This window comes from Blennius ocellaris (assembly GCF_963422515.1).
Source record: "Blennius ocellaris genome assembly, chromosome: 13".
In the NCBI taxonomy this organism is placed as follows: domain Eukaryota; kingdom Metazoa; phylum Chordata; class Actinopteri; order Blenniiformes; family Blenniidae; genus Blennius; species Blennius ocellaris.
This window is the reverse complement of record NC_137662.1, coordinates 16,724,101-16,747,809: the sequence shown is the minus strand read 5'-3', so window position 1 is coordinate 16,747,809 and position 23,709 is coordinate 16,724,101. Positions and strand designations below refer to the sequence as shown.

The window sequence follows — 23,709 nt, the reverse complement described above, 5'->3', positions numbered from 1 at the left end:
AAACAACACAAAAGAAGGGAAAAGGGAGAGGGCACACATCGCAGGAGGACCTACCAGAAAGAGCACGACGAGTCTGAATATCAACACAAACCATCAAGAGGATTTTATCTTCTGTTAATGTTGACATATTAACTTATTTCAGTGTTTCAGACTTTATATAACCGTGAAGCTTCACTCTACTCCAGTCACCATTAAAGTGCAGCGTTTCCCCCACTTTGTATTTGCATTCACTCCTGCTCCCCAGCTGACCTGGAGAATGCAGGGTCAGGCAATTATGAACTGAAATGCCATTTTGTTGTAGTGACTTTGCCGTCTGACAGAGATGGAGTGAAGACCAGCCGCTTTCTGGCATTTTATTAATAATGTTCATCGATGAAAAGACCTTGTGCCGCTGGGTAACATTACAGGCTTGAAGTTAAATAACATCCTGTTTATAATAATTACATCACTACATAGGACAAATCTGGACCAGCTGTTTGGTATTTACTTGTGTGTTGGTTTATTGAAGAAGTGAATATTTCTAATATGCTATTTTTGGTGACATATAGATTGCTTTGAATGAACACAAAAAGCCAGAAACAGTCCAAACATCATCCGAAGTTAACTGTAGTTATTCATTTGTGGGATTTGCGTGACACATTCACTCGATGTTGGTTTGCCGTGCAAATAAATTTAAGATTTAATCTCGCAGGCATGCCCGTAGCCACAACGAGATTGAGAAGCAGGTAACCCAGGCTCACAGCAGACGTCCACGGTTAGGTCTGCGAAGCCAAATTGACTTTGGGTCTACTGCTCATTTGGTCGATGCAGGGCTCAGCACAAAGAGCAGGAGAAGCAGATAATGTGTAATCCACTTAGCCCGGCCAAGCCTACACACCATTTATGGAAAGACCACGTCATGAGGTTATTCAGAAACCCTAATTCATCTAATAAAGCATGTTTGAAGGCCGAATTAAATTTTTCTGAGAGCCCTTGGTACACACTGCACCACACCAAAAAAAGCAATCACATTTCAAATGATTAAATAATGATATCATGGAATTATGTGACAAATTTGTGGTGCCAAGGCAGTTACAGGCCCACAAATTAAACTGAAACTTATTCTCTCTGATGAAAGAAAGAGCCTGCAGTCAAGTCTGTCATTTTCTTAATGATCTTTGAAGAATTAAATGAGGACCCAGCAGAAAAAAGGGTAAAATAGTATAGACCACAACATAAAAAGGTACCCCAATGATTGTTGGCGTTTAGTCAATCAGTCGTGTTGCAAAGAAAAATACAGTTTCGTCAGGATATATATACTTTAATTAAGAAATTATAATAGAAATAGTACAACTCAAAACCTAAAGTACAGTACTATGCAATACATTTACAACTGTTAATCTAATTCGGAACCAACCAATAAATAGAGCCCACATTCTCAATCAGAAAAAAAACCCTGTAAATTAAAGGCCATAAACACATTCTCAAAAATAAATGTTGATTAAAAACATTAACAAAAATACATTTCGTGCAATTTTTTAACCCTCTCCCCGTTACGTGTTAGTACAGTATCAATACTGTGCTTAATACTGAAACTATGTGTAAATGAAAATGTTAATCATACGACCACCAAAACTTACCGTTTCTGTTTCACCTTAGATGATTAGCGTTTTTCAAAATTTTTTACGTGTTCCTTCTCATAAAATAAACCTTCGTGATAATATGCATGGTGGCCTCCAACACTGTAGAAGATATAAAAGAGCAGCATATATTTGAGCGTCTGATAAATAAATGTTACCCATGCATAGACTACAGTATGGCGTTTCAGCATCTCTCTGCACGTCGGGGCCTCGCCTCAGCCTGGGTGTAGTGCCGCATAAAGCCAACAACTCGTTCGAAATGTAGTAAAAACGACAGAAGACAAGATATCCAGGCAGGATTATCATTTTCTGGATTACCAATAGTGAAAATGGCTTACATGCATATAATGAGTGTTTGGCGATGATTGTAAATAGTAAGTTAGAAAATGTTACATTGAGACTAAAGAAAGGCCAAACAGCAACCAGGATTTACTATTGCTATAAGTCTCTGAATTGTTTCACCACATTTGGCGTCGCACTACGAGGTTCCTATAACACCACCAGCGATAAAGGCATAACTGTGTTTCGGTAGTTTGTTTGCTGGGATCACAAACTTAAAGGGAAGTGTTTGTGTGTGTGTGTGAGAGAGAGAGAGAGAGAGAGAGAAAGTGATTGTAAGCACAAGACTGAGCGCACACTGAAGTTTCTGAACCTGGAGTCTCCCAAGCAGGCAGAGAGAGAAAGGCAGGGAATCGAAGGGTTGATTACACTTTTCTCCCTGTTAATGAGAGCCCGGCTTTCCGGACGACACCTCGGAGTCCCTGGCGGAGTTCAGGGCGTCAGCGGTCGCAGGGGAAGGGACTCTCTCGTAGATGAATCTGTAGAGATTGGTGTTGGGTCGAGTCGTGCGGCAATTTTTGCAGACCACGTCAAAGTACTGGTTCAAAAGGCTGAATATTTGCCCTGGGAAGCAGCAGGAAAAGAAAAAGAAAATATGTTTAGAACTATTTTCACAGATCCAAGACAGTACAGTTTAAGGAAAAACTACAATATTGCAGAAGCGGACAATAAAAAATGACTCGTGTGTTAGTGCACCTGGATATATGTTTTTAAAGACATAAAGATAAACTCAGGCGAAGTTGTATGGATTAAATCCAAGAAAAGGATTAAAAATGGAGGATTTCAGAGAAGTCCACACAAAAAAACCCCAAAAGCATCAAAGGGTTAAAAGTGAAGGAACAAGATAGAAAGAAGCTCAAACGACAGCATGTTTTGGCTCATTTATAAATCAGGCGCACATACACGTCGTGAGCTTTTTTTTCTTTTTTCTCCCCCCAGCTCCACTTTAGGAAATGGATGGCTGGAGGGGAATTTCTCTGAAAGGCTTCAATAAATGTCAGCGGGGGAGAAAAAAAATGAAGAGTGGGGGAGGGGAGAGGCTGGGGTCAGTTCAGGCAGTAATCCACTCTGCAGCTGGAGCTGGATGGATGTGCTGAGGAGCAAGAGATGGCCCACGAGGTGGAATAACTTAACATACAGATGGACTGCGTTGCGTTATTTATGCACGGCGTCCCAGAAATGACGCCAACAAGGACAACCGCCGAACCTCGAGAGCCCCGCAGTCTCAACCGTGGCCAATATCATCGCTGCTTGTGGTTATTATGTAATCTACTGTAACACCCACATGACTGACAGGACAGTTGATGTATTAACGGTGACTGCAGCAAACACGCGATTCTGTGTGCGAGTCTCACCGACGCTGACTTTTTTCTCCGTGAGGAACGCGTGCATTTTGTTCACGTCCTTCATGAGCTGAGCATCGCCGAATGTGAAGTACGCCACGTCTCTGCCGGCCTCTGCTGCCGCCATGAACTGAATCAGCGCTGAAAAAGGAGAATATTACAGAGAAATTCAGGCAACAAAATCATATTTACGACGCGCTTAAAAAAAAAAAAAGCAATCATAAAGGCATAATTGAATACTAAACAGAATAAGAAAGTAAGGTTTGGCGAATACGCTGAATACGTTTTGGCTTCCGGCAGAAAAGAACATGAGTGACAGGGGCAATTTCAATCAGAAGAGTAAGTAATCCACGGCTGGTGGAACAGCCTGACTAACAGCACTCAATCTTTGAGCCCTTGCAAATGAGGTTTTAAGACTTTTAAATATTTAACAGAATGGTTATAGATTTCAGATTAATGAACACACGAGACAAACCATTTTCAAAAGGCCTGTGATCTTTACAACAATGTCACTACATGATCTTACTGCAGCGCAAGTCAGCTCAACTCTTTAACATAATATACAGTTATTACCTTCTAAAAATACCAGCTACTCCAACTCCTGCGTGAGTAGGCGGTGTCCCCAAAAGCTAATATCATCCCCTGAGACTGTGAGTCTATTCATAGTGTACAGCAGAGGAAATTAACAGCTTCAACTTGAAAGTTAACACATACATGCCCACGTTTATCCAATCACAGAAAAGTAATTTGCATGAAAAGTAGAGGACAACTGTGTCGAGGTTTTTAGAATAAAGCAACATTGTTTGATTAGCCGAAGTTTCATGTCCTACATGTGAAACACCGACCACAAACGCGTGGGTAAAAATGTGCAATGTGGCGCGATAAAGGAGACGGTGTGAGACCTCCTGCTTATGACGAGTGATGTTGCGTTAGCCCACAGAAACCTGCACCGGCTCGGATTGATGGCGTCTCTTTTCAGTAATCAATTGGCCTTTTAATGGGAAACATTAATGTGTGTCAGCTGATCAATACAGGAAGGGCGGTACCGGGAGAGTGACACCCTGGGCGAGCCGCTAATTGACCGGAGGGGGTTTGAGGGTGCCGCCTCTGTGAGTGTGATGTGCACTGTGGACACACAACATAACCTCTGGGCTGTGCTTCAGTAGGCGTCTCTGGGGCTGGAGCCAGCAGTTAAGATAGAGAATACTATTGGACAATTATTTGTTATTTCTATGAAAGTTAAAACTTCCAAGGAATTTTTTAAAGCTAAATCTTTTCAAATAATTTTTGCATTGTTTTAAAATTGTATCATATAAGCAAAAGCTATCACAAATATGATATTGAAATGTGTTATGTGCAATATATCTAAAATATATGGAAGGTTGTACAGAGAAAATTTACTTTTGTTTTATATTCTAATTACGTGTCGACTTGGCTGTTCTGTTTTTATTCCTTTTGCAACATGCATCACAATCTGGGTTTATACAAACTCGAGATAAAGACATGCTTTTGAGGAATGCATGCGAGTCCTTCTAATGTAATACTACAACGATACCTTTGAGCCTCGTGTCTCCACCAAAAGCTCCACAGCCCCAGTTGCCTGTGGCTACCGCAGAGAGCTCCTTGGGGTTGGCGTTGTGTCGATAGAAGCCGCAGTACGCCTGGGAATAAATGGATAGTAAATAAGATGGGGAAGCAATTAGTTTTCTAGAGGACATATTAATGAAACATTCAGGGGGGAACAAAATGAACAAAAATATCATAAAGGTTTTTAGAAGTGCGCAATGATGCAAAATAATGTCATTTGTAACACACAAGTTGGACCAAAACTGTAAGACTGACAACAATGACACCTCCCGAAAGATGGAAGAGGCTCCTTGCCTCACTTCACTAAAATACACCTGACTGGAGAATTGGTCTACTTATAGTAAGACAACTACACCTCCTCTCACCTTGTTAAGTTCTCGGGTCATATTCTCGGGGAGAAATTGCTCGAGAAAATGCCGGTACTTGAGGGCATCGATGGCCACAATCTCGGTACATCTTCTCTGCCAGTCATCCCTGGTGAGGAGAGACAAGACCACATAAAAAGAAATGGGAGTTACATTTCAAAGTTTTTTTTATTGGATTTATTTCCAACTGAATTGTAATTTTCCTGTTTTACATTATCGAAGCAGAATTGAAAAATGTATTACTAGTGAAAGAACTAAACAAAGACCTGGGTGTTTCGTCATTGACGCTGGACTTCCATTTGAAAGACTCTGCGTAGCCTGAATAGTCACTGTACTGTTCAGTCCCTGTAGAGTGAGAAAAGACAAAGAAAAATGCATTATTATTCAGTGCTCTTGTAGTCAAAGTACACAGCGGGCCTAAATCTGTTTCAGCACCTTACTTACTCAAATCAAATTTAGTGCTTTCTCTTCTCCCTCTGTGCGTACACAATGTCAGCTTGTATTGGATTTTCATAAATAAAGCCCTGTGATTTAATAAGTAATCTGCTATGGGGTTTGGAATTAAAAGCTTTCAGCCACAACAGGGGAAACTAAACAGAAACAGCAAATCTTAATCACGTGCAAAAAAAAAAAAAAAAAAAATCACAGAAAAGCATTCAACCTCAGGTTGCCATTAAATGTATTTATTTATTTTCATGTCTTCCTCTAGCATGGTCCCAGGTTTAGATTATATTTGATTTCATTAGTGGCCATTATAGATACAGCAACACTCAATTCAGGAAATGATGTCTATTAGAGGCTTCTTGAATTATACATTAGATACATAATGACTTGGTTACGTAGCACTTCAGCAAAGAGCAGGAGTTAAACATGCTATTAACATTGACGTCTGTACGTTTTGAATAAATACCAGCAGCTGAAGAATATTATGAGTAAAATCCTTTCTTTTTCTTTTAATAGAATCTTTTCAAAAGAAGTAATGAAACAAGGCAGTTCTCCTTTGAGAGACATCACAAACAAAAACAAAAATAAACTACTTTTTTTTTTTTTTTATGTAGAGTTTGGTCACGCTGGAACATTCGGTGCCATTCTCATTCGAGTAAAGTACTTTCTACAACACTCGCAACACCTAACATCAGAGAGCAGACCGCCTATATCACTCCTCCCATCAACCCGAGCCGTCCTCTTCCTCCTTCACCTTAAGCCAATTTAGTCTGGCAGCCGCCCATAACAGCATCCCGTCATTCAGACCTCCATCACTGGATTACATCACGAATCTCTACCTTCCGATATGGAAACGCCCATGGCTTTGTCCCTCCCCACCCCCCACCCCCCAAAAAGTGCATCTGAGTTAGAAATGCACTTGATTCTTTTTGGAACACCTCTAAATTCGAAGAAATATGATTACTCTAAAAAGAGGAATAACCAGAGGGAGAGAGCGAGAGAGAGAGAGAGAGATCTAAAGACTCAAGACGAGACGTTAAGAGGCAGTCCTGAATATGTGCAAAGAATATTCTGAAGGTTTTAATGAATCTATGGCGTAACTGGCCCATTCCATTAGTGGAGCAATGACCTCAGTTGGGCAATAAATTCCTTTCTGTCCAAATGTAATAAAGTTAAGTGGTCGGGAGAAGGAGGTGGAGGCAGAAGAGGGAGGGCGGAATTATGGCAGCCAGAGAGGAGGATGGAGACTAACCACTGAAGGTCACTTGAGAAAGATGGGAGATTCAAGTAAGACACCGTGGCGCCACACGGGCAGAAGTTGATTTGTACGCAGAGTGTATTTGTTGGCAGCACTGCTGCTGTTGGTGGGTTAACTCAACACTTGTGTGTCTTGTCCCCATGTGACGGAGAGGATTTTATCAAAAGGCTAATGAAGACAATAGAATACGTTTCTGTATCCGTAAAGCCGCTGTTCCACCGCACAGTAGGTGCCGGAGCGGGAGGCCAGCATAAATCAACTGGATTATCCATCAATGAAAAGCCCTTGGAAAAACATGAAAATAATTTCACAATTAAAAAAAATAAGACAAGGAAAAGGTGGCTTTAAATGACCGCTGATGAATTTGGTTAAATGGAATTCAGTGCATCGAGTCCACATTGTGACAGTGGTGTTGTTTCTTGAGTTTGTTCGTTTCTTTTTGAGGCATGAGTGAAGGGAAAAAAAAGAGCAAAAAAAGCAAAAAAAAACAATGGCTGAATGAAGACAATGGGCGCAAAAGAGAGGGCACAGCATCTGACCACAATACTAAGCTGGAGATTGAAATATAGAGCAATTCTGTTTGGCCGAAATGAAAGAGTCTCGAAGGAATCAATGTGATGGATTTACCTTCGGACTGCAAGGAAGAACAAAGGTAAAAAAAAAAATGAATAGACTTCAATCGACACAATGAGCTCAATAAAGAAGAGAAAACAGTTTAGACACAGTGAGGCATAAAACTATAAAAGTGTTTCAGATACAATTCGGGGTTTCAATGCAGAAATAGTGACGCTAACAAAATACGGCTCCACCACATGGAAGAAATGTACATTACAGTATTAAGAGTGTTTACCCACATCTTCTTGTGCCTAATGTTCTACTCGGTGGTGGATATATGCAGCAAAGATTACAAACTATCGCAACAATTGGCCACTGGCTGGCGACATTAAATGACACTTTCCTCTGGACCTTGTGGGAAAATAAGCAAAACATGTCACAGAAAGTTTTAACTCGTTGGCTATTTATAAATATCCTGTCCTATTATCTATGGCTTTCTGGTCAGCAAATGAGTAGTCTGAATCCAGAGACATTTTAGTCTCAATTATATATGTTTTTATGATCAACAGATAAACAACAGAGGGAGGAAAGGAGAGAAAGCTCAAGTCAACCAAAAGATATTTTTCAAACTGATGTATGGGTGCTCAAAAGGCCTTGTAAGGCTAACTATTACAATCTGTGATGCACTGTATGTGTGTGAGGTAATCACCTGTGATAATAAGGCATTCATTGTATTCGAGAGCTTCGGTGAAGAGGCGAGAGACGATGAGCTCAGGGTTGATGATGAACCTGATTTCCTCCTGGACCAGCCCATGTCCCGTGACTCCACCACCAACCATCCTGTTTGCAAAGTCCACCTAATAGAGAAGGGAAATAAAGGGGGAGAAATGAGCGAATCAAACTCGACCAATCCCACAGAAACTCCATCCTTGATTTGACTATTTTCAACTTATAATTATTCTCTCAATGTTCAGCCTTCCCATTTGGAATAATCAACCTGCGAAACAGTATCGTCAAAAATATATGCAAAATAGACAAACTGAGTCACTGCTGCTACTTTATGACCCTTTGACTTCACTATTCCATGAAAGTAAGAAAAACTAGGTTTTTGTTAATGTCACTCCCATTACTTGAACAAACGACTCAATTAGTGTCTCATTTTCTGTCACTGTGCTTCAGATAAATGAGGATCCACTGTTTCCTGCCTGGAAATAATCAAATAAGGAAATAATAGCAAATTAAGTCACATTAAATCTCTCTATGTATACATATACTTCACATAACCATAAAGGTTCATTATTATGCACAGCAGAGCACCCATGTAAAACCTGTACGAACGTGTAGCATCATTTATCTATATTTATTTGCTATTATAACACTACTATGTCAGTGGAGGCAACATAATGGACTCAAACTTTATACCCAGGTTTAATAAAAATCATGCGATTCAGAGTAGCAATAAGTAATCTTATAAGATTGTAAAAATCCGTCTGCAGGAGCTATAGGTGAGAAAGCGTTTCATACCAAAGCTCTCATATCTTGAGAGCTCAAGACACCGTTTATTCAGTGCTTAAAATGAACAATCGGGGAAAAACATCTAAAGTAGTTGGGAATTATTGTTGTGCTTATTTCTGGGACCCATGTTTCCTGAGAGAGGTTATGATGAGATACTGGCGCTTCATGCTGTGTAAGCCCACTGCTTGTTTTCGTGGCTTGGATAACAGAACAGCTCATTCAGTCGCAAAGTTGATATTTAAACAGCCTGTCAGGGGTGAAGGTTCTGCTCAGTGGCCCACGGCTACGTCAATCTGTGTGACAGCGAATGTGTTTGTAAGTTCATGTGTGTGTATGTTTTCAAAACAGTCTCAACTCCTCACCTTCTTCACAGGCTCAGCCCTGACCCCCCCCCCCCCCCCCTCCCCCCCCCAAAACCCTTCAATCTCACCTCCTGACAGGATGACAGCACCCTCTGCCCTGCTAAAAAATCCGCAGTCGGTGTCCAACCCGCTGAGGTTGGTATCAATCTGCCTGCAGGACTCCCGGCCCACTGGGTCATCCCAGTGAGATGGCTCCCCCACCCCCCCACCCCCCCATCCCCCCTCCCTTTATGTCCCTCATTCTCTCTCATCCTCCCACCCCAGGGTCCTCTCCTCCACCCTTGCCACTCCAAGCTACTCATGTGTATACATCAACTGTCAGCCAGGGTGAAAAAAAAATGCATCAGCCACCCCACAAACACAAAGGGGGTTAGTCAATAGACAGGGAGAGCTGGTTACAGACACACAGACACACAGACACACAGACCTCACCTGCAACATCCCATATCCGTTGTCCTCAATTCTACCTTCACAAGTGATATGTAGCCGCGTCAGCAGAGTCTGAGAACTTGATAAATAAATTTTTAAAAAAAGGTGCATTTATAAAGTTAAATCTCAACCATTTTTTTATTTACAGAGTATCAAGGCAAATATGTACTCTATGTAGAATTCCAAACACTAGAAATGTTAAACTACACAATTGTCTGTCGGTGTGTAAATCACAACAATTTTGAGAAAATCGAGCTTTGTCTTTATATACAAGTCTTTACAACGACCGCTTGGACTTCCTCAGTATGACTGCCCAACCACATTTACCCGTGTGTGACAGATTTGTAACGTGAGCTTGTCAGTACAGTCAAATACACAGTAATATTTAATAACTGTCAATGTAACGCCATTTAATATAATTACAAACTGATTTTACTCTTTAAGACTGACGTGCACTTGGAGCCTTGATATAATACAAACATGCCTTCTAACTTTATTCTGTGCCTCTGTTATGTCTCATTGCAGGAAACGTGACAACTTGATGACGATGAGCTCTGACGACTCCTTTTACTGCTCTGACGCCACTAATGTGTGGTCTGTGCTCTTCTCAGTTATACAACAACACATGTCAGATTTGTTTTCCCCTATCATTTAAAAAGAACAATTTTGACAGAGGCTAAGTGTGACTGCAAGTGGAAAAAATAAATGTACTAACCCACAACAGAGCACATTTTAAGATTTTACTATGATGAAAAAGGGAGTAAGAATTCATTGTTCTGATTGGATTCTGACAAAAATGCTCTTTTTAAGAAACTGAGTCAGTAAATTATTAAATCTAGTAGCAACACAGTAGCCGTTACCTTTCCCAGTTTGGAGGATTGTTCAGCGCTTGTCTGGTGAATGTAACAAGACCCTTGGGTCCTGGAAAGACAGTGGAGAAACATTAAAAGAATTAGGTAACCGAGTGAACAACATGTACAAGAGCAAAAACAAACTAAGCCAGTTAATATGTGCATTGCTTACGGTTTTGTGTTACTCTTCTGAAATAACACAGCAGAGTTTTCAATTTTTCAATCTTTCTTAGCGAGGAACCTTCGAACAACCTGGAATGGAAAGAAAATGAGAGTTGGAGATTTTAACAAAGTACAATTTGTGCAGTGAATAGTTCATATATCATCTTTAAAAATCTGATGGAAACAGTGTATAAAAACAGATATATCTCTGACGTATGATGGCAGATGAAAGGCATTAATGCTTCAGTCATTTAGCAACAGCTCACTGAACAACCGTGCCACAGTCACACGAGTGAGGTCAAGCTTTCAAAGTGGCACGATGTCTGTCCCGTCTACCTCCATCCACCCTCAGACAGTGGTGCCGCCTGAGGCTCAGTTTCACTTCCTCAGTCAGTGTTAAAATGAGGGTGGTAGGATGTGGAGAGAGCACACTGGATGGACAGTTTAAATCACCCCACACAGGCGTCCGCTTCCTGAAGCCGCAGACTAATCACAGTCCAGCATTCATCTTTCCCTCCCGTTGTTTTCAGCTAAACCAGTGAAAAAATTAAAACGGGAGCAAGAAATTATGAAAAAGGTTCAACGAGTGAAGAATATCTAATATACTGGACATATTTCTCGCAAAACAAGTCTATTTTTTTCGTATTATCCAAATTCCTTATTCAGTGCTTTACTCTTTACTACTGAGTGAACTTGCCAACCCCATCCCACGCATCCTCAGTCAGTGTCATTTTGGCAAAATGCATCCTCAATTACATCAAGCCAGTGAGACAGCCCAAGGAAAATACAATTGGTGCTCAGGGTGACATTTTCAGTGCACTCACAATTTATGAGAAAATAGCATCTAAATCTTCAGGATATTCTTTCAAAAATGACTAGCGATTTCCACTGAAAGCTATTTACATTAATTAATTGGCTCTTATCCACCATGACCTTGTCTCGTTTTTAAAGGGAGCAGAGAGGCAGTGTTCCCGTCAGTTCCTTCTTCACCTGTTCAGCAATTTTCTCCTAAATGAGGCCATTTTACTGAGACTCACAAACAAAAAGACGAGGGTATCTTCCTCGCTAATGAGCTTTCATTGTTGACCAAACTGTAAAATGAGTTTCGTGTGTCATTTTCTACGCAAACAGAGGGAAACACAAGCTAAAGAGACACGTCTCCTGCCTTCTGTCCTGCCCCTTGAATCTATCCATTACCTAATGGCAGACAAACCTTGACAGTTCTGCCAAAACAGCAATCAGCAGATTGCTTGCTGCTCTGCTTGTCCAAGATGGAGCGCTACTGTAGCCGATAAGCAAAGTGACGGACAGTCCTGCAATTAGGGAGAGAAGGGAAGGGCTGGTAACGATCCGGGGGCCATTTCAGACTGCAGCGGTTGTCTTGTCTCGTCTCATCTCCCGAGGAACACTGAGACTTCCCGCCCTTGTTGCTCCTTCCTGTATTTGGCTGCCGGCAGAAATGCCGATGATGAACGTAGGCCCGTGTGGCTTTTAAACAGCTGACTTTCAATCAAAATCAATGCTGATGTGATTAAGCTGCTCTTACAAACGACACAGACGACACTGAAAAGTGGATCGGGAATTGGATAAAGTGGAGAGAGTTGAAGGGCAAATATCTGAACCAAATCACCGATAATCAACAAGCCCTTAGCATCTTTGAAACAATATTGCTCAGCTATCAGAACACAGACCTGGAATTATTTGAGAAAACAGGAACGATTATGCCAATTTTATGGCACTCTCGTTTCAGAGTGAGAAAATCTCTTTGTTAGCTCAGGAGCCTTTATACGAGGAGTAGGCACACTCTCCTTGAGTTTTTCTACAGGTACTTTAGTTTTCAACCACAATCCAAAAACATGCATAATGGATGCATGTGTGTCTTTAAATTGATTGAAGGAGCAACTGTTTGTTTGTCCGGAAGTGATTGAGCACAAGATTGTTAGTGCCTTATTGTGAAAATTTTGGGTACTTTCTAGTTTGCTGAATTGAATTCTCTTGTTGAAACTAGGCTGAAAAAACATCCAGTCTTGAAAGGACTGCACTGATATAATGTGTTGTCACATTTGCCCTTTTAACACAATTGATTAAAAAAAACAAAACTTGAGAAAAAGTTAATACACACAGTAATAACATGCATACGTCATAGAGAACGGTAGGCTCTTTACTGTTAATAAAGAGTTAACAAGAGTTCTCACCACTCTCCCTACATATAGCTGCTACAGCACTTTTAGTTATCCAGATTAAGTGACCATCCACCAGAGTTTTGGTAAAGTTTTCCTTCCTTCCAAATAAAGTGACGGCTCCAGATTAACGAGACAGACAGACAGAGAGGGCCGGGCACTTTCACGGAGCCAATTTGTTTCAATTAGCCACTCCAAACTTTCTCAACAGACCACTGGTCTGCGTAGGTAGAAGCAGAGTACATCAATTCAACTACTCCTACTGTGGAGCTCCCTCCTACGTGAGGAACATTACAGAAACATGGAAAAATAATCTCAGCCCACAGTCCCACTCACAACTTAGTTCACTGTTCGGACGCCACGGAAGAACAAGACTGATCAAAATAGATAAACATTGAACGCTATGACTCCATTTAGTCCAGGCCACAGTTCATTATTTGAACTTCAAATCAACCCGAACATTTTTAAATATGAGAGCAATTGTAGAAACACTGGCAAAATATCCATTCAGTTTTAAAGGCAGTAGTGCCCCCTGATGGTAATTAGTTTACTTCACTCTGTAGGAGCAGAGTCACTCACTGTATCAAATATCTATAAAATCAATTTAAGAAGACTTGACTGATAGTCTTCTTCAGTCTCCAGCTATTATTTCCAAAATTATTTCATCTTATTTAAAGTATAATATCGTTGTTACAATACTTCAACTTGTATTCACCACAATTCTTTAAATCGACTGCAAGCTCTCCAGGAAACAGTAGCAAGCTTTCTAGCTATAACAAAGAAACGAGACAAATTAGTCCAGTTAGAGAACGCCTCCACTGGCTCCCCAACTGTTCAAGGGATTGATTTTCAGACTATACTTTTGGGTTTAAAACTTGGCATGGCTGAGACTTTATTGGAGCCGTTGCATTCATATGGTCCATATTAAAAAATAAAAAAAATCCTTTTTATAATTTTATATGTTGTCAGACACTACGTTGTATCTCTGGGTTTGATCAATGCTGAATAAATAAACTTGATTATTAGTCCTATTGTTACAAAACACTGCAACAGTTCCCCCCCCCCCACAATTTAAACTTTCAAATTTGTAACATATTTTAGATTCATTAGCAAATGAGCCAATATATTTCAAACCTTTATATCCAGGCCTTCATTTATCATTTCAGCTCATAAGTTGTAAAAAAAAAAAAAAAAACTAACTAAAAAATATATTATCCAAAATATTAGTATATTTACAGAATCAGGTGTTTTTAGTATTTTTTTACTCGTGACCACAGCCTATTGAACTAGCCGTGTAATTCTAATCCTAATTCCTCATTCATACCAGACAAAATGTCTCTTTACCTGTAGAAGTTAATCTCGGGGTAATTGCTATACTCTGACTTGCGGGAGTTGCGTCGGGGGAATGTGCAGAAGAAGGCGTTGGCCAGAAGACAGGCAATTTGCTCCTGAGACAGAGTCAGGGAATGGTTCATCCTTGACTTCAAGAGGGGGATTGGCTGGAGAGAGAAACGGAGGGGGGGAAAAAATTGACTAATCAAAATCTAAACACCGACAAAGACAAACATCGTGGGTTCAAAGATTAGAAAAATACGGGATGACACTGAAAAGGCATACAACGTTATGTGTGCGTAATGCTGTACGTTGGGGGTTAACGAGGGTAGATAATTAGTTTAGCAAGCAGAGGAGACACAGAGCGTTCCATTAGGTAAATGGGTGGCAGTAATTAAGGTCCTGTTTTTCTTGCTCTCCCCGAAGTTCGCTCAGTCAGACACGCGGGGCCCATCTATCTTCACTGATTAGGGCTAAAGAGCCTCCTAAGGCTGCCCAGTTAGCAGATCAATATCTGCTCTAATAACATACACATAAACACAAGCCCTCACGCTTAATACTGCAAAACAACGCAGAGCGGCACAGAGCTTCATTATCTAAAGGCTATTTTTAAGTAACATCTATACAGGAAATTCCCCGTCTTTAAACTGCAGCATCATTGATGCTCAGCAAATAGTTTTTGTCTGCTGTAGCAAAAAGAGGGATTTTCCTGTCTTGCTCGGAGTGGGAGGTGAATTCACTTTATTAAATTAAACCGAGGACTGAAATAGCTAACATGATTATGAAAATATCAATCTTGTGATTCTTGAAATACAATAATTGACGACTGAGGATGAAAACGAAGACAAATGGAGATGACATTCAGAAAAAAACTGACGTGGATGAGCGCCATTTAATGTGAATGAATAAGAGGCCCTTTCAGATTTGACAATAGTAAACTCCAAATCTACCTTTGTCCGTCCAAAACAAAAACGCACGCACCCCTGCATATAAGATTGTGCAATTTCTAAACGGTAAATACTCACCATTGTGCAGAGGCGAGGGGCGCTGAGTGCCAGGTCAACCATGCCAGGCAGTATGGCCTGAAACAGGTGTTGTGCCTCACAAAGCTCAAGATACTGCAGAGAGGAGAGGAGAGGAGAGGAGAGGAGAGGAGAGGAGAGGTTAACTAGTGCTCAATTAAATATTTTGGGGACCGTCATCGAAAACATTAATATGAATAGGATGACATTTTATTCCTAGTTTTGTTACACAATCTATTAAATATCACAAAATGTGCAATTTTGCATTTTTTGTACATTTAAAATGCAGTAATCTATCTAAAAAAACCTAGTGAACTTGTCCATGTTGAAAGTCAAAATTCCATAAAAACATTACCCACGTTAAATTCTTGACATGTAAAATTGAATCCTATGTTTCCCATTTAAGTAGTTCCATTTTTGTTTTTTATGACAAAGACACCAAGTGAAAACTGAGATCATAACCATAAACACTACCCACTATACAAGTACTTTTTCATATCAGGGAAGGTTTCAGGGAAAGCGACGGAGGTTTATTGTTGTTATTGGTTGAATTCGCACTCCTCAGATATCAATAATCCCAACACTTCACTGGTGGAAAAAATAAAAAATAAAAAAATGTTGCAGAGCGACTCTCTTCCACTGAAACCCGTTTCAGAAGAAACCGCCATCAATCTGAGAGCGAGCCCGCCGTGGCCCAGGCATCCATACTTCAGCCCCATAGCTTACCTCAGCATCCATCTGCAATTCCCCTCTAAAATAAACACCCAGTTATTCCATCATACACCCAGATTTACAACGCAATCATTTACGAGCGTATTGGCTTCGAATGTCACCGTCATCAATCACTTGCCTTACACTATCAAGGTAAGCAAGAGGGGAGCTTGTGCTGATTAAATGGATCTTATGGAGCAAATGCAAATGGCCAATTGTGGAGAGAGTGGCAAAGTGGCTTGATTTTCCAAGAGGAAGCCTTTTGGCAGTTGATTTTGGCCCGGGGCATTTATATGGCTGCAGAGCAGGACTGACTAAATGCTGTCAGGAGTAATGAGCTGGCAGACATCATAAAGCGCTCCTGTGGGACTAATAGATGGTAGCTGGTGATGCAGCAGGAAGACGATCCCCCAAGCCTTCCCACAGTTAGAAGCAGCTGGCCACGAGGTTAGGCTGCACACGCAAAATATATCGGTTTACCTTTACTAAATATGACAGACGCCCATCAGTACAGGCGAGATTGAATACTCCTCCAGCTGATGATGACCGACTGCATATTGATCGTCCACCCATCCCATATTAAGAGTTGTTTTTCATTTCTGAGCAACGAAACCTCCGTAACTCTTCGTTTCACAATGTCAGCCGGAGGTGTTTTGAGAACATTTCCCTCGAACAGTTTAGTGTCAAAAGTTGATATTTCAATACATCTTAAATTCTTATACGATACAGTCTTAAAAGTCTTAAAATGAAAAGCGTGGCATTGTTGTGTTGCTGCTGACTGCCTTAGTACTACCGAAACATCCGCTGCACTCGTTTCTGAATGGTTTTTCCAGTCCAGCCTTCAGACATTCATCAGAAAGTGACACGGTGACAGTTTCATTTGGCAGAGGGGAAACACTAAGACAATTTACAGACAAGCCCTAATTTGGACAAACCCCCCCCCTCCACATGCCTATTACATGGTGAGAGAAGTGTCAGTCAATGGACCAGGGGGGGGGATGTACCTCTCCACAATTGCCCCACTGCGATAAAAATGTTGCTCTCGATTTAATGAGGTGGTCTCGGCCGAGGACTGCAACTGTTCTTATGTACTGTACACAATGCATTATTAATCAGCTTGAATACCCACTGATATAAAAAGTGGGAAAAGTACAAGCCATGACTCTTTGCTACATTAGACTGTACATGGTGGATAAATCACTCCTAATGACACATGTCTGCTCTGGAATAACAGCTTGTTAATCATCTCTGCTCAAGTGTAATCATGATATTATTCCTCATTCATCCAACAACAGCCAGATGAGAGAAACTACAACTTGAAAAAAAAAAAAAAAAAACGACTGATCACAAACTCTCAGGCATTTTCTACCCTTTAACTACAGTTTGTTTTTGTAATTTTCAATGTTGTGTCATTTCAATTCAATCGTTTTTAACGTCATACCAATTCTACATGTAAATCTACAGTTTACACTAAACCAAAACATTTTACAGTTGCACCCAAAATTATTATTATTATAATCATTATTCAGCCCCGTATCTCCAGGTACATAAAGTGTATTTGTTCTCGTTTCTTATGCGTGTAAGATGGTGACCCCCTACCAAAAACCTTTTGGAATATTTGTGTTCAATTTAAAACACAATGCAACTAATGAAACCTTCGTTTCAGGATGCAAAGTGAGCTTGAAACCATTCTAGGTTTGAAAATAAATGCTGTTATGCTGTAACTTAGAGACCGTGGTAGTGGCACCAAATAACAGTCGTCGGATGAAACGTTGCACATCATTGATGGAGGTGTCAGACATGTTGCCAACAAGACGTTTTCATTAGGTGGTGCACTAATGCAGCAGTGAAAACATTGACAGAATTTCAACAACAGTATTTATCTATTTATTTATTTATACACATTTGACAGTGTTACAAGTGCTTAACAAGACTGAGATTTCATGTAGAAAACAGATTTCATGTTGTTGACATTAGGGTTTTAGACAAATGTGAATATTCAATGAATCACCTTGCTGCTCTGGTTGTGAAGTTAATTAAAAATCAGTTTGACACCCCTGTTGTTGACTGTTGAATTTGGTGAAAACCACTAGTAGTTGTGCTGAACTATTTCAGTTGTTGCCGTTTGAATTGTTGCACTTAATGAAAAACTGAGTTGGAAAAAAAAACAAAAAAACAATGCATGATATTCAAACCTTGACTCAACCTTCTGGGGAGCAGCACACTCCTTTGTGAATGCCCCAGCAGAAGTGCAATATAAATAAAAGGGGAAGAGTGACACGGTCTGGGTTGTGAGTAGACTATAGAAAATGCTGACGTAAAAAAGGTTCCTGGAAGAGCAACTTCCTTGCTGGCCTTGCGATGCATCCTTCCAAATTTAATGGGTCCTTTTAATTAAATTGGTTTAGGCTATAAAAAGGCTTAGGCGGCTATTGATCTGCCAAGTGCTCTGCCTTACTCTGAGAAATTTCTGAGAGGAGGGAGGGAAGCCCATTTTTTAAGCGCTCAAATTTTTTGCTGAGTAATCTGTGACAGGAAAGAACAAACATCGGGTTCAGATGCCAGTTTCACCGGATTGTAGCGGGTGGTCTAAAACTCCTCAGTGTGAGAGTCCTCATCTGATGGGTTTTAATTCAGAGTTTTTTCAATCATTTGCCACAAACCAAATTAGACACTATATCAGGTTTGCTGTCTGATAAAAGACTTGCTTCTTACTATGAGTGGTCTGGAAGGTCATAGCCAACATGCAGACTCATTTTTAAAGGAAGACTGGCAGTTGTCAAGCAAGAGCTACTAATACTTTATGTGTAACCATGCAGGAAGGAATTCCTGTTAAAAGAAAACAACAACTCTGCTTTGAAAAGTTCTCTGTTGTGTCACTGAAGACCACATTCATCTACGCAGGCTAATGTCTCCTTAACAACGGCTATATAATTGTAATTCTTAACAGCCTGAGTATAAGAAGTGTTGAAAAAGAAGGACATTCCCCTGGTTCACCTGCAACAGCTGCTGTTGCTATGCTCTGTGCTCATCTGTCCTGACTGTACGCTGCTCCCGAGAGGCTCGCAGGTACCGAGAAGGGAGCTCTCACATGGATGGGCAAACAAAGAAAAACAGATTCCCTCGACAATAAGAGCTCTTTCCATCCATCAACTTTAGTTTATTTAAAAACCGATTGAAAATTGTACAAACAAACTTACCTCAGTGCAAAGAAGATTCAGAGCAGTAAAGTCCCATTTCTTTGCATGGGCTGTGTTATACCTCAATATAGCATCCTGAAGGGCAGATAGAGAAGTTATTTATTTATTGGGAAACTGGTAAATTATTGAAAACTGTTTAGCAGAGTGGAAGATTAACAAACAACACAGTGATCAGTAGCATAAAAAATCTCAAGTGTCCCATTTTCACACAATGTAAAATGTATCTGTTGCAAACTCTGCCACCATGTGGTTGTTTGTGGAAGATCATCTGTGAATCTAAAACTACAGTTTTGTTCTGCAAATGATTCCATACACATGCACCAGTGCAGTGAAATACAAAAGTATACATTATGATCTGTAATTCTCTCTTCACAGGTATCATTTCCATACTGTGTGTTAATCGTGACTGTTACAAACTACAAGTTGTAGCAAATATATGGATATTAAGGAGGAGGACCAGAAAGGCTGGAAGAGGTTTCCATATAAGCTTTGTGGTAGTTCAATTGTTTACACAAAGTTCAGAGCAACAACGTGAAATTGTCTTACCCTCACATCCAGGGAACTTTTGAAACCCCCCTGCAAGGATGTTTGAATCAGCTCCCAGCGACTCTGGACACCACCTCCATCCTGCATGACATAATGAGATTGTTTTATTTACTTCAACCTTACATTAGTTTGAAAAAAGAAACAAAAAGAGAATACTGGTATAGCATCACAAATAACATGCCTCAGTCTCCATCGGAAACAGATTCTTCTCAGAACAGGGCATTTTCACCGACACGTCATCCCAGGCATCTCTGAACTTGGTGGGGTACGGGAAAGGCAGCTCTCCCTCCCTGAGGTGGCCTATCTGTAACAAGGAAGCAAAGTTAAGGAGAAACAAGTTACACGTGTTTTGAAAAGGGTGCCTGTTTTGTTTAACTTTTTTTCATATAATTGTGCATTTTAAAGTAATATCTCTTGCAACAGACTTAAAACTTAAAAAATTAGTACAAGGAAGAGGTGTGCATGATCAGTCAGCTCACGGTGTCGCCATTTTTTGTTTGATGCCAAAAAGGAAAATTTAACCGGTCATAACAATCCGTGTTTTATTCCTGGCTGTCTCACATCCGGCAACCAACCAGCAGGAGTCGGGGCTAAGGAGCTGTCAGACCACAGTCCTTCTCCTTGAAGCAATGCTCCGAGGAGACTGCAGTTTCAACTCAAGCATTTCGGGTATTATATTTTCACACTTTTGAAGGTAAAGGCTTGAGGAAGTGAATCAAATCCATTGGGCCTTAAGCCTTTCTATACAATTGTTGATCAGTCTTGACAAAAAAATATATATATTTTATTCCAAAAGAAATGTGTCGCCAGGAACTTCCCCACACAAGTTTGATCTTTACTGTCAAATTAGAACATATTACAATGTGAACACTGTGTGACTTTATTGTTTCAACTGTCAAGGCGAAATGCTTAGCAACAGAGGGTCCATGCTTAATACTTGTCTGTATGCCATGCATTTTGCTGGCTGACTGAACATTGATAGTCAAATTATATCATTATATTCACACAGTAATTATGAATCTAAATTCCATCATTGATATTCAGCAGCAGTCAAAGCATTCCTGTGGGACGAGCAGTGGACAGTCTGATAGAACCTTTTGTGACAAGAGGCCCAAAGGGGATCACAAAAGATGACTTCACTCAACCGGGCACTGTCATATCCCCTGTTAGTAATTATACCGTTTTTGCAAAAAGCATTTTATTTTGCCGTCTGTCTTGTACTTTCTGACATTTATGCTTATCAAAAAAGAGCTCCATGTTGCAATGATTAGGTGTACGTGCACATTCCCATTCTGACTGCAGTATTTTTCACCACATAGAAAGACAGACAATTTGACAAGTGGGATTTAACTCACCCTGACTGTGACGGTGTGATTAGGTGCTACTTTAAGGTGAGACAGATGAGGCGAACACATTGGTACTCTGTTTAGATCCTCTACCGGTGTTCCCAGCCATGTTTTGCCCATGTTGAGCAATACACAGGAAACACTGTATGAGACCAAAAACAAAAGCATGTCAGAGCAAAGACATTGAGGGGACGCTGAGTCAGGAAGTAGATAAAGTGGTAAAGGGGATTGAAAGTGAACACAGGTACCTTTCTAGAAGAGCACGTGACTGGCTCTTCAATAAATCCTGTCCCACATTGGATGAGCCACTGCACTCTGCTATCTCAGCATTCTTACTTCCGACGGCATCCAGATGGACTTTGTCTTCAGCCAAACTTCCAGGATCAGAATCTTTCGACATTGGCTGGGATTCCTTTACCTGAGCCTTGGCAAAGCCAGAGTCGTCTGTTGGATTACTGCCATCACAATCCTTGTCCTCACAATTACTGATCATCATGCTTTTACAAACTGGACTGTCAGGGCTCAGCATCTCCACGTCACTGGGTGTGTTTGCCACCTTCTTGGGGCTAAGAGAGAAAGTGAGCTTTGCCGTTGAAGCAACAGAAGTGGTTTTGCCAGGGTGGGAGCTGGGTGAGCTGGGCCTCTGAGATTTCTGCCCATTGGAACAGTGTGTCGGAGCTGGCTTGGTCGTGTCGCATGCAAGGACAGAGTCATCCAATTCACTTGCTGATCCACAGTCTACTGAAGTCTGGGAAGCGACATCATCAACTGTGCTCTCAGTCGGTGCACTGTCTCTTGTAGTGTCAGATATCTGCGATTCAAACAATAGTTCTTTTTCATCTGTTTGGCCTGTTTTTGTAGCATCATGTGTCACCTCCTCTGGCTTGACTTCAGCAGTCACACTGTGGAAGAACACAAAAGAGAAAGGTAAAGTGAGATATGGACCTCTTCGCTGGCTAAGTCAAGTCAAATTACTGCTTTGACCATCCCTACACTGTCATAAAAATGTAGCAATAAAATCAACATTATTAAGTAGGCTAAGTTCTAACTTTGATGCCAATCATAAATTAACTGCTATATTTTTAATTAATTGAAGAATGCTTCATGTTTTAAATGAATAAAGCTGAGCGCCAGTGTATAACGAGCCTATAAGTTTACTTGGTACCGTAACAATACTGAAAGATATAGTTATCAGAAGTAGTTACTTGCCCCTTTTAGTTAGTTTCCAGAATCAGACTTGTGGGTATGCTTGAAGTTCAGTAATCACTTCAAACTTTTTTCTAAAACATGTACATATTTCCACACATGTATGGAGAGAACCTTTACTGATACTTTTTCTAAGGTATATTTGTCTAAAAATATCAAATAGCAATATGGAACAAATGCAATTTGACATGTATGAATGAAGTATGCTTAAATGTAATTTCATTAAAGACATCTTTTGTTCATGGAAAACGTTCCCTGTATGCATAGATGGTGATTAAGGTATTTAAAGTGAAGTCACACAGTGCAGTAGTGTTTAGCATTCTCCCCTCAATGCAAGAAGTTCCCCGACTTGAGACCTAGTTGATCTTGGGGGCTTTCCTGTATGGGCTTTGCAAATCGTCTCTGTGAGTGTGAGTAATGAACTTTATTCCCACACTCCAAAAACATGCACATGAGACATGGTGACTCAAAAGTGAATGTGTCCTTGTGAGACAGTCTCTCTCTCTCTGGGGTTTCCCCATGATTTACCTTTTTGGGGAATCCATCACTTCGTCCATCTCTGACAGCTCACACAAGACGAATCAAAAACTGTTAAGAGGGGGGGAAAGAATACTTATGAAGAACTGCAGTAAAGCAGCAACAATTTAACGGTGTATAGACAGCTCGTCATCTGGAGAAGGCGCAATGTGCTCTTTTTCATGTTTCAACGGATTTCAAATGCAGACCTTGGGGAATGTCTAACCCTGAGGGCATCTCATATGGCAACAGAATTCCTTCTATTCCAGTGACAAACTATGAAACGCGACTACAGGCAGTGTTCAGAAAGCTACAATACGCTAGCTGAGTACCCTTAACCAACCATTTACTTTATACAACATCTTGTCTTTTTAAACGCCAATAGTGTCGGATAAAAACGACCCGAAATAAGCTTGGATTTTTGTTTAACCTCCTAGCTTGACGCGATCCAACCTCTCAGAAGGAAAATACAAGTCATGTTGGGCTAACTTAGCTTCTGCTGGCAAACTGAAACCTAAACCTCGTCAAGCTAACGGCGACTGTCTGCATGAAGGCGAAGAGATACAACACTTACCGACATGTCGCTCTTAACGTACGCTGTCTTTGTTTAACACATCCTACAACAATATGCTCATCAGGTTTATGCATGGAACACCTCCCTCAGAGAACACAGTGCTATGGAAGTGATCGCTTGTTGTTGATTTTCTTTTCCGTTTGTCCGTAGCAGCGATAGACAGCTTCTGCACATTGACGGCAGGACAGTCTGAGCCAATCAGCGTGCTGGTTCCGGCGGAAATGGGCGGGACCGTGGGGATGGTAAC

At 40.7% G+C, this 23,709-nt stretch overlaps 1 protein-coding gene across 1 annotated transcript; it reads right to left on the bottom strand.

Moving 5' to 3' along the window:
• Nucleotides 1–1,291: 1,291 nt before the first annotated feature.
• On the bottom strand, nucleotides 1,292–23,595 carry parga (poly (ADP-ribose) glycohydrolase a). Its single transcript, XM_080508185.1, has 18 exons — nucleotides 23,463–23,595; nucleotides 22,901–22,960; nucleotides 21,415–22,068; nucleotides 21,176–21,308; nucleotides 20,002–20,124; nucleotides 19,821–19,901; nucleotides 19,275–19,349; nucleotides 15,367–15,459; nucleotides 14,354–14,508; nucleotides 10,840–10,919; nucleotides 10,677–10,737; nucleotides 9,820–9,895; nucleotides 8,220–8,367; nucleotides 5,520–5,598; nucleotides 5,254–5,362; nucleotides 4,857–4,962; nucleotides 3,314–3,442; nucleotides 1,292–2,522 (listed from the first exon to the last, which is right to left on the bottom strand). The coding sequence occupies exons 2-18, from the start codon at nucleotides 22,927–22,929 to the stop codon at nucleotides 2,341–2,343; spliced, it is 2,313 nt and encodes a 770-aa protein (XP_080364311.1). The 5' UTR covers nucleotides 22,930–22,960; nucleotides 23,463–23,595; the 3' UTR covers nucleotides 1,292–2,340.
• Between the last annotated feature and the right edge of the window lie 114 nt (nucleotides 23,596–23,709).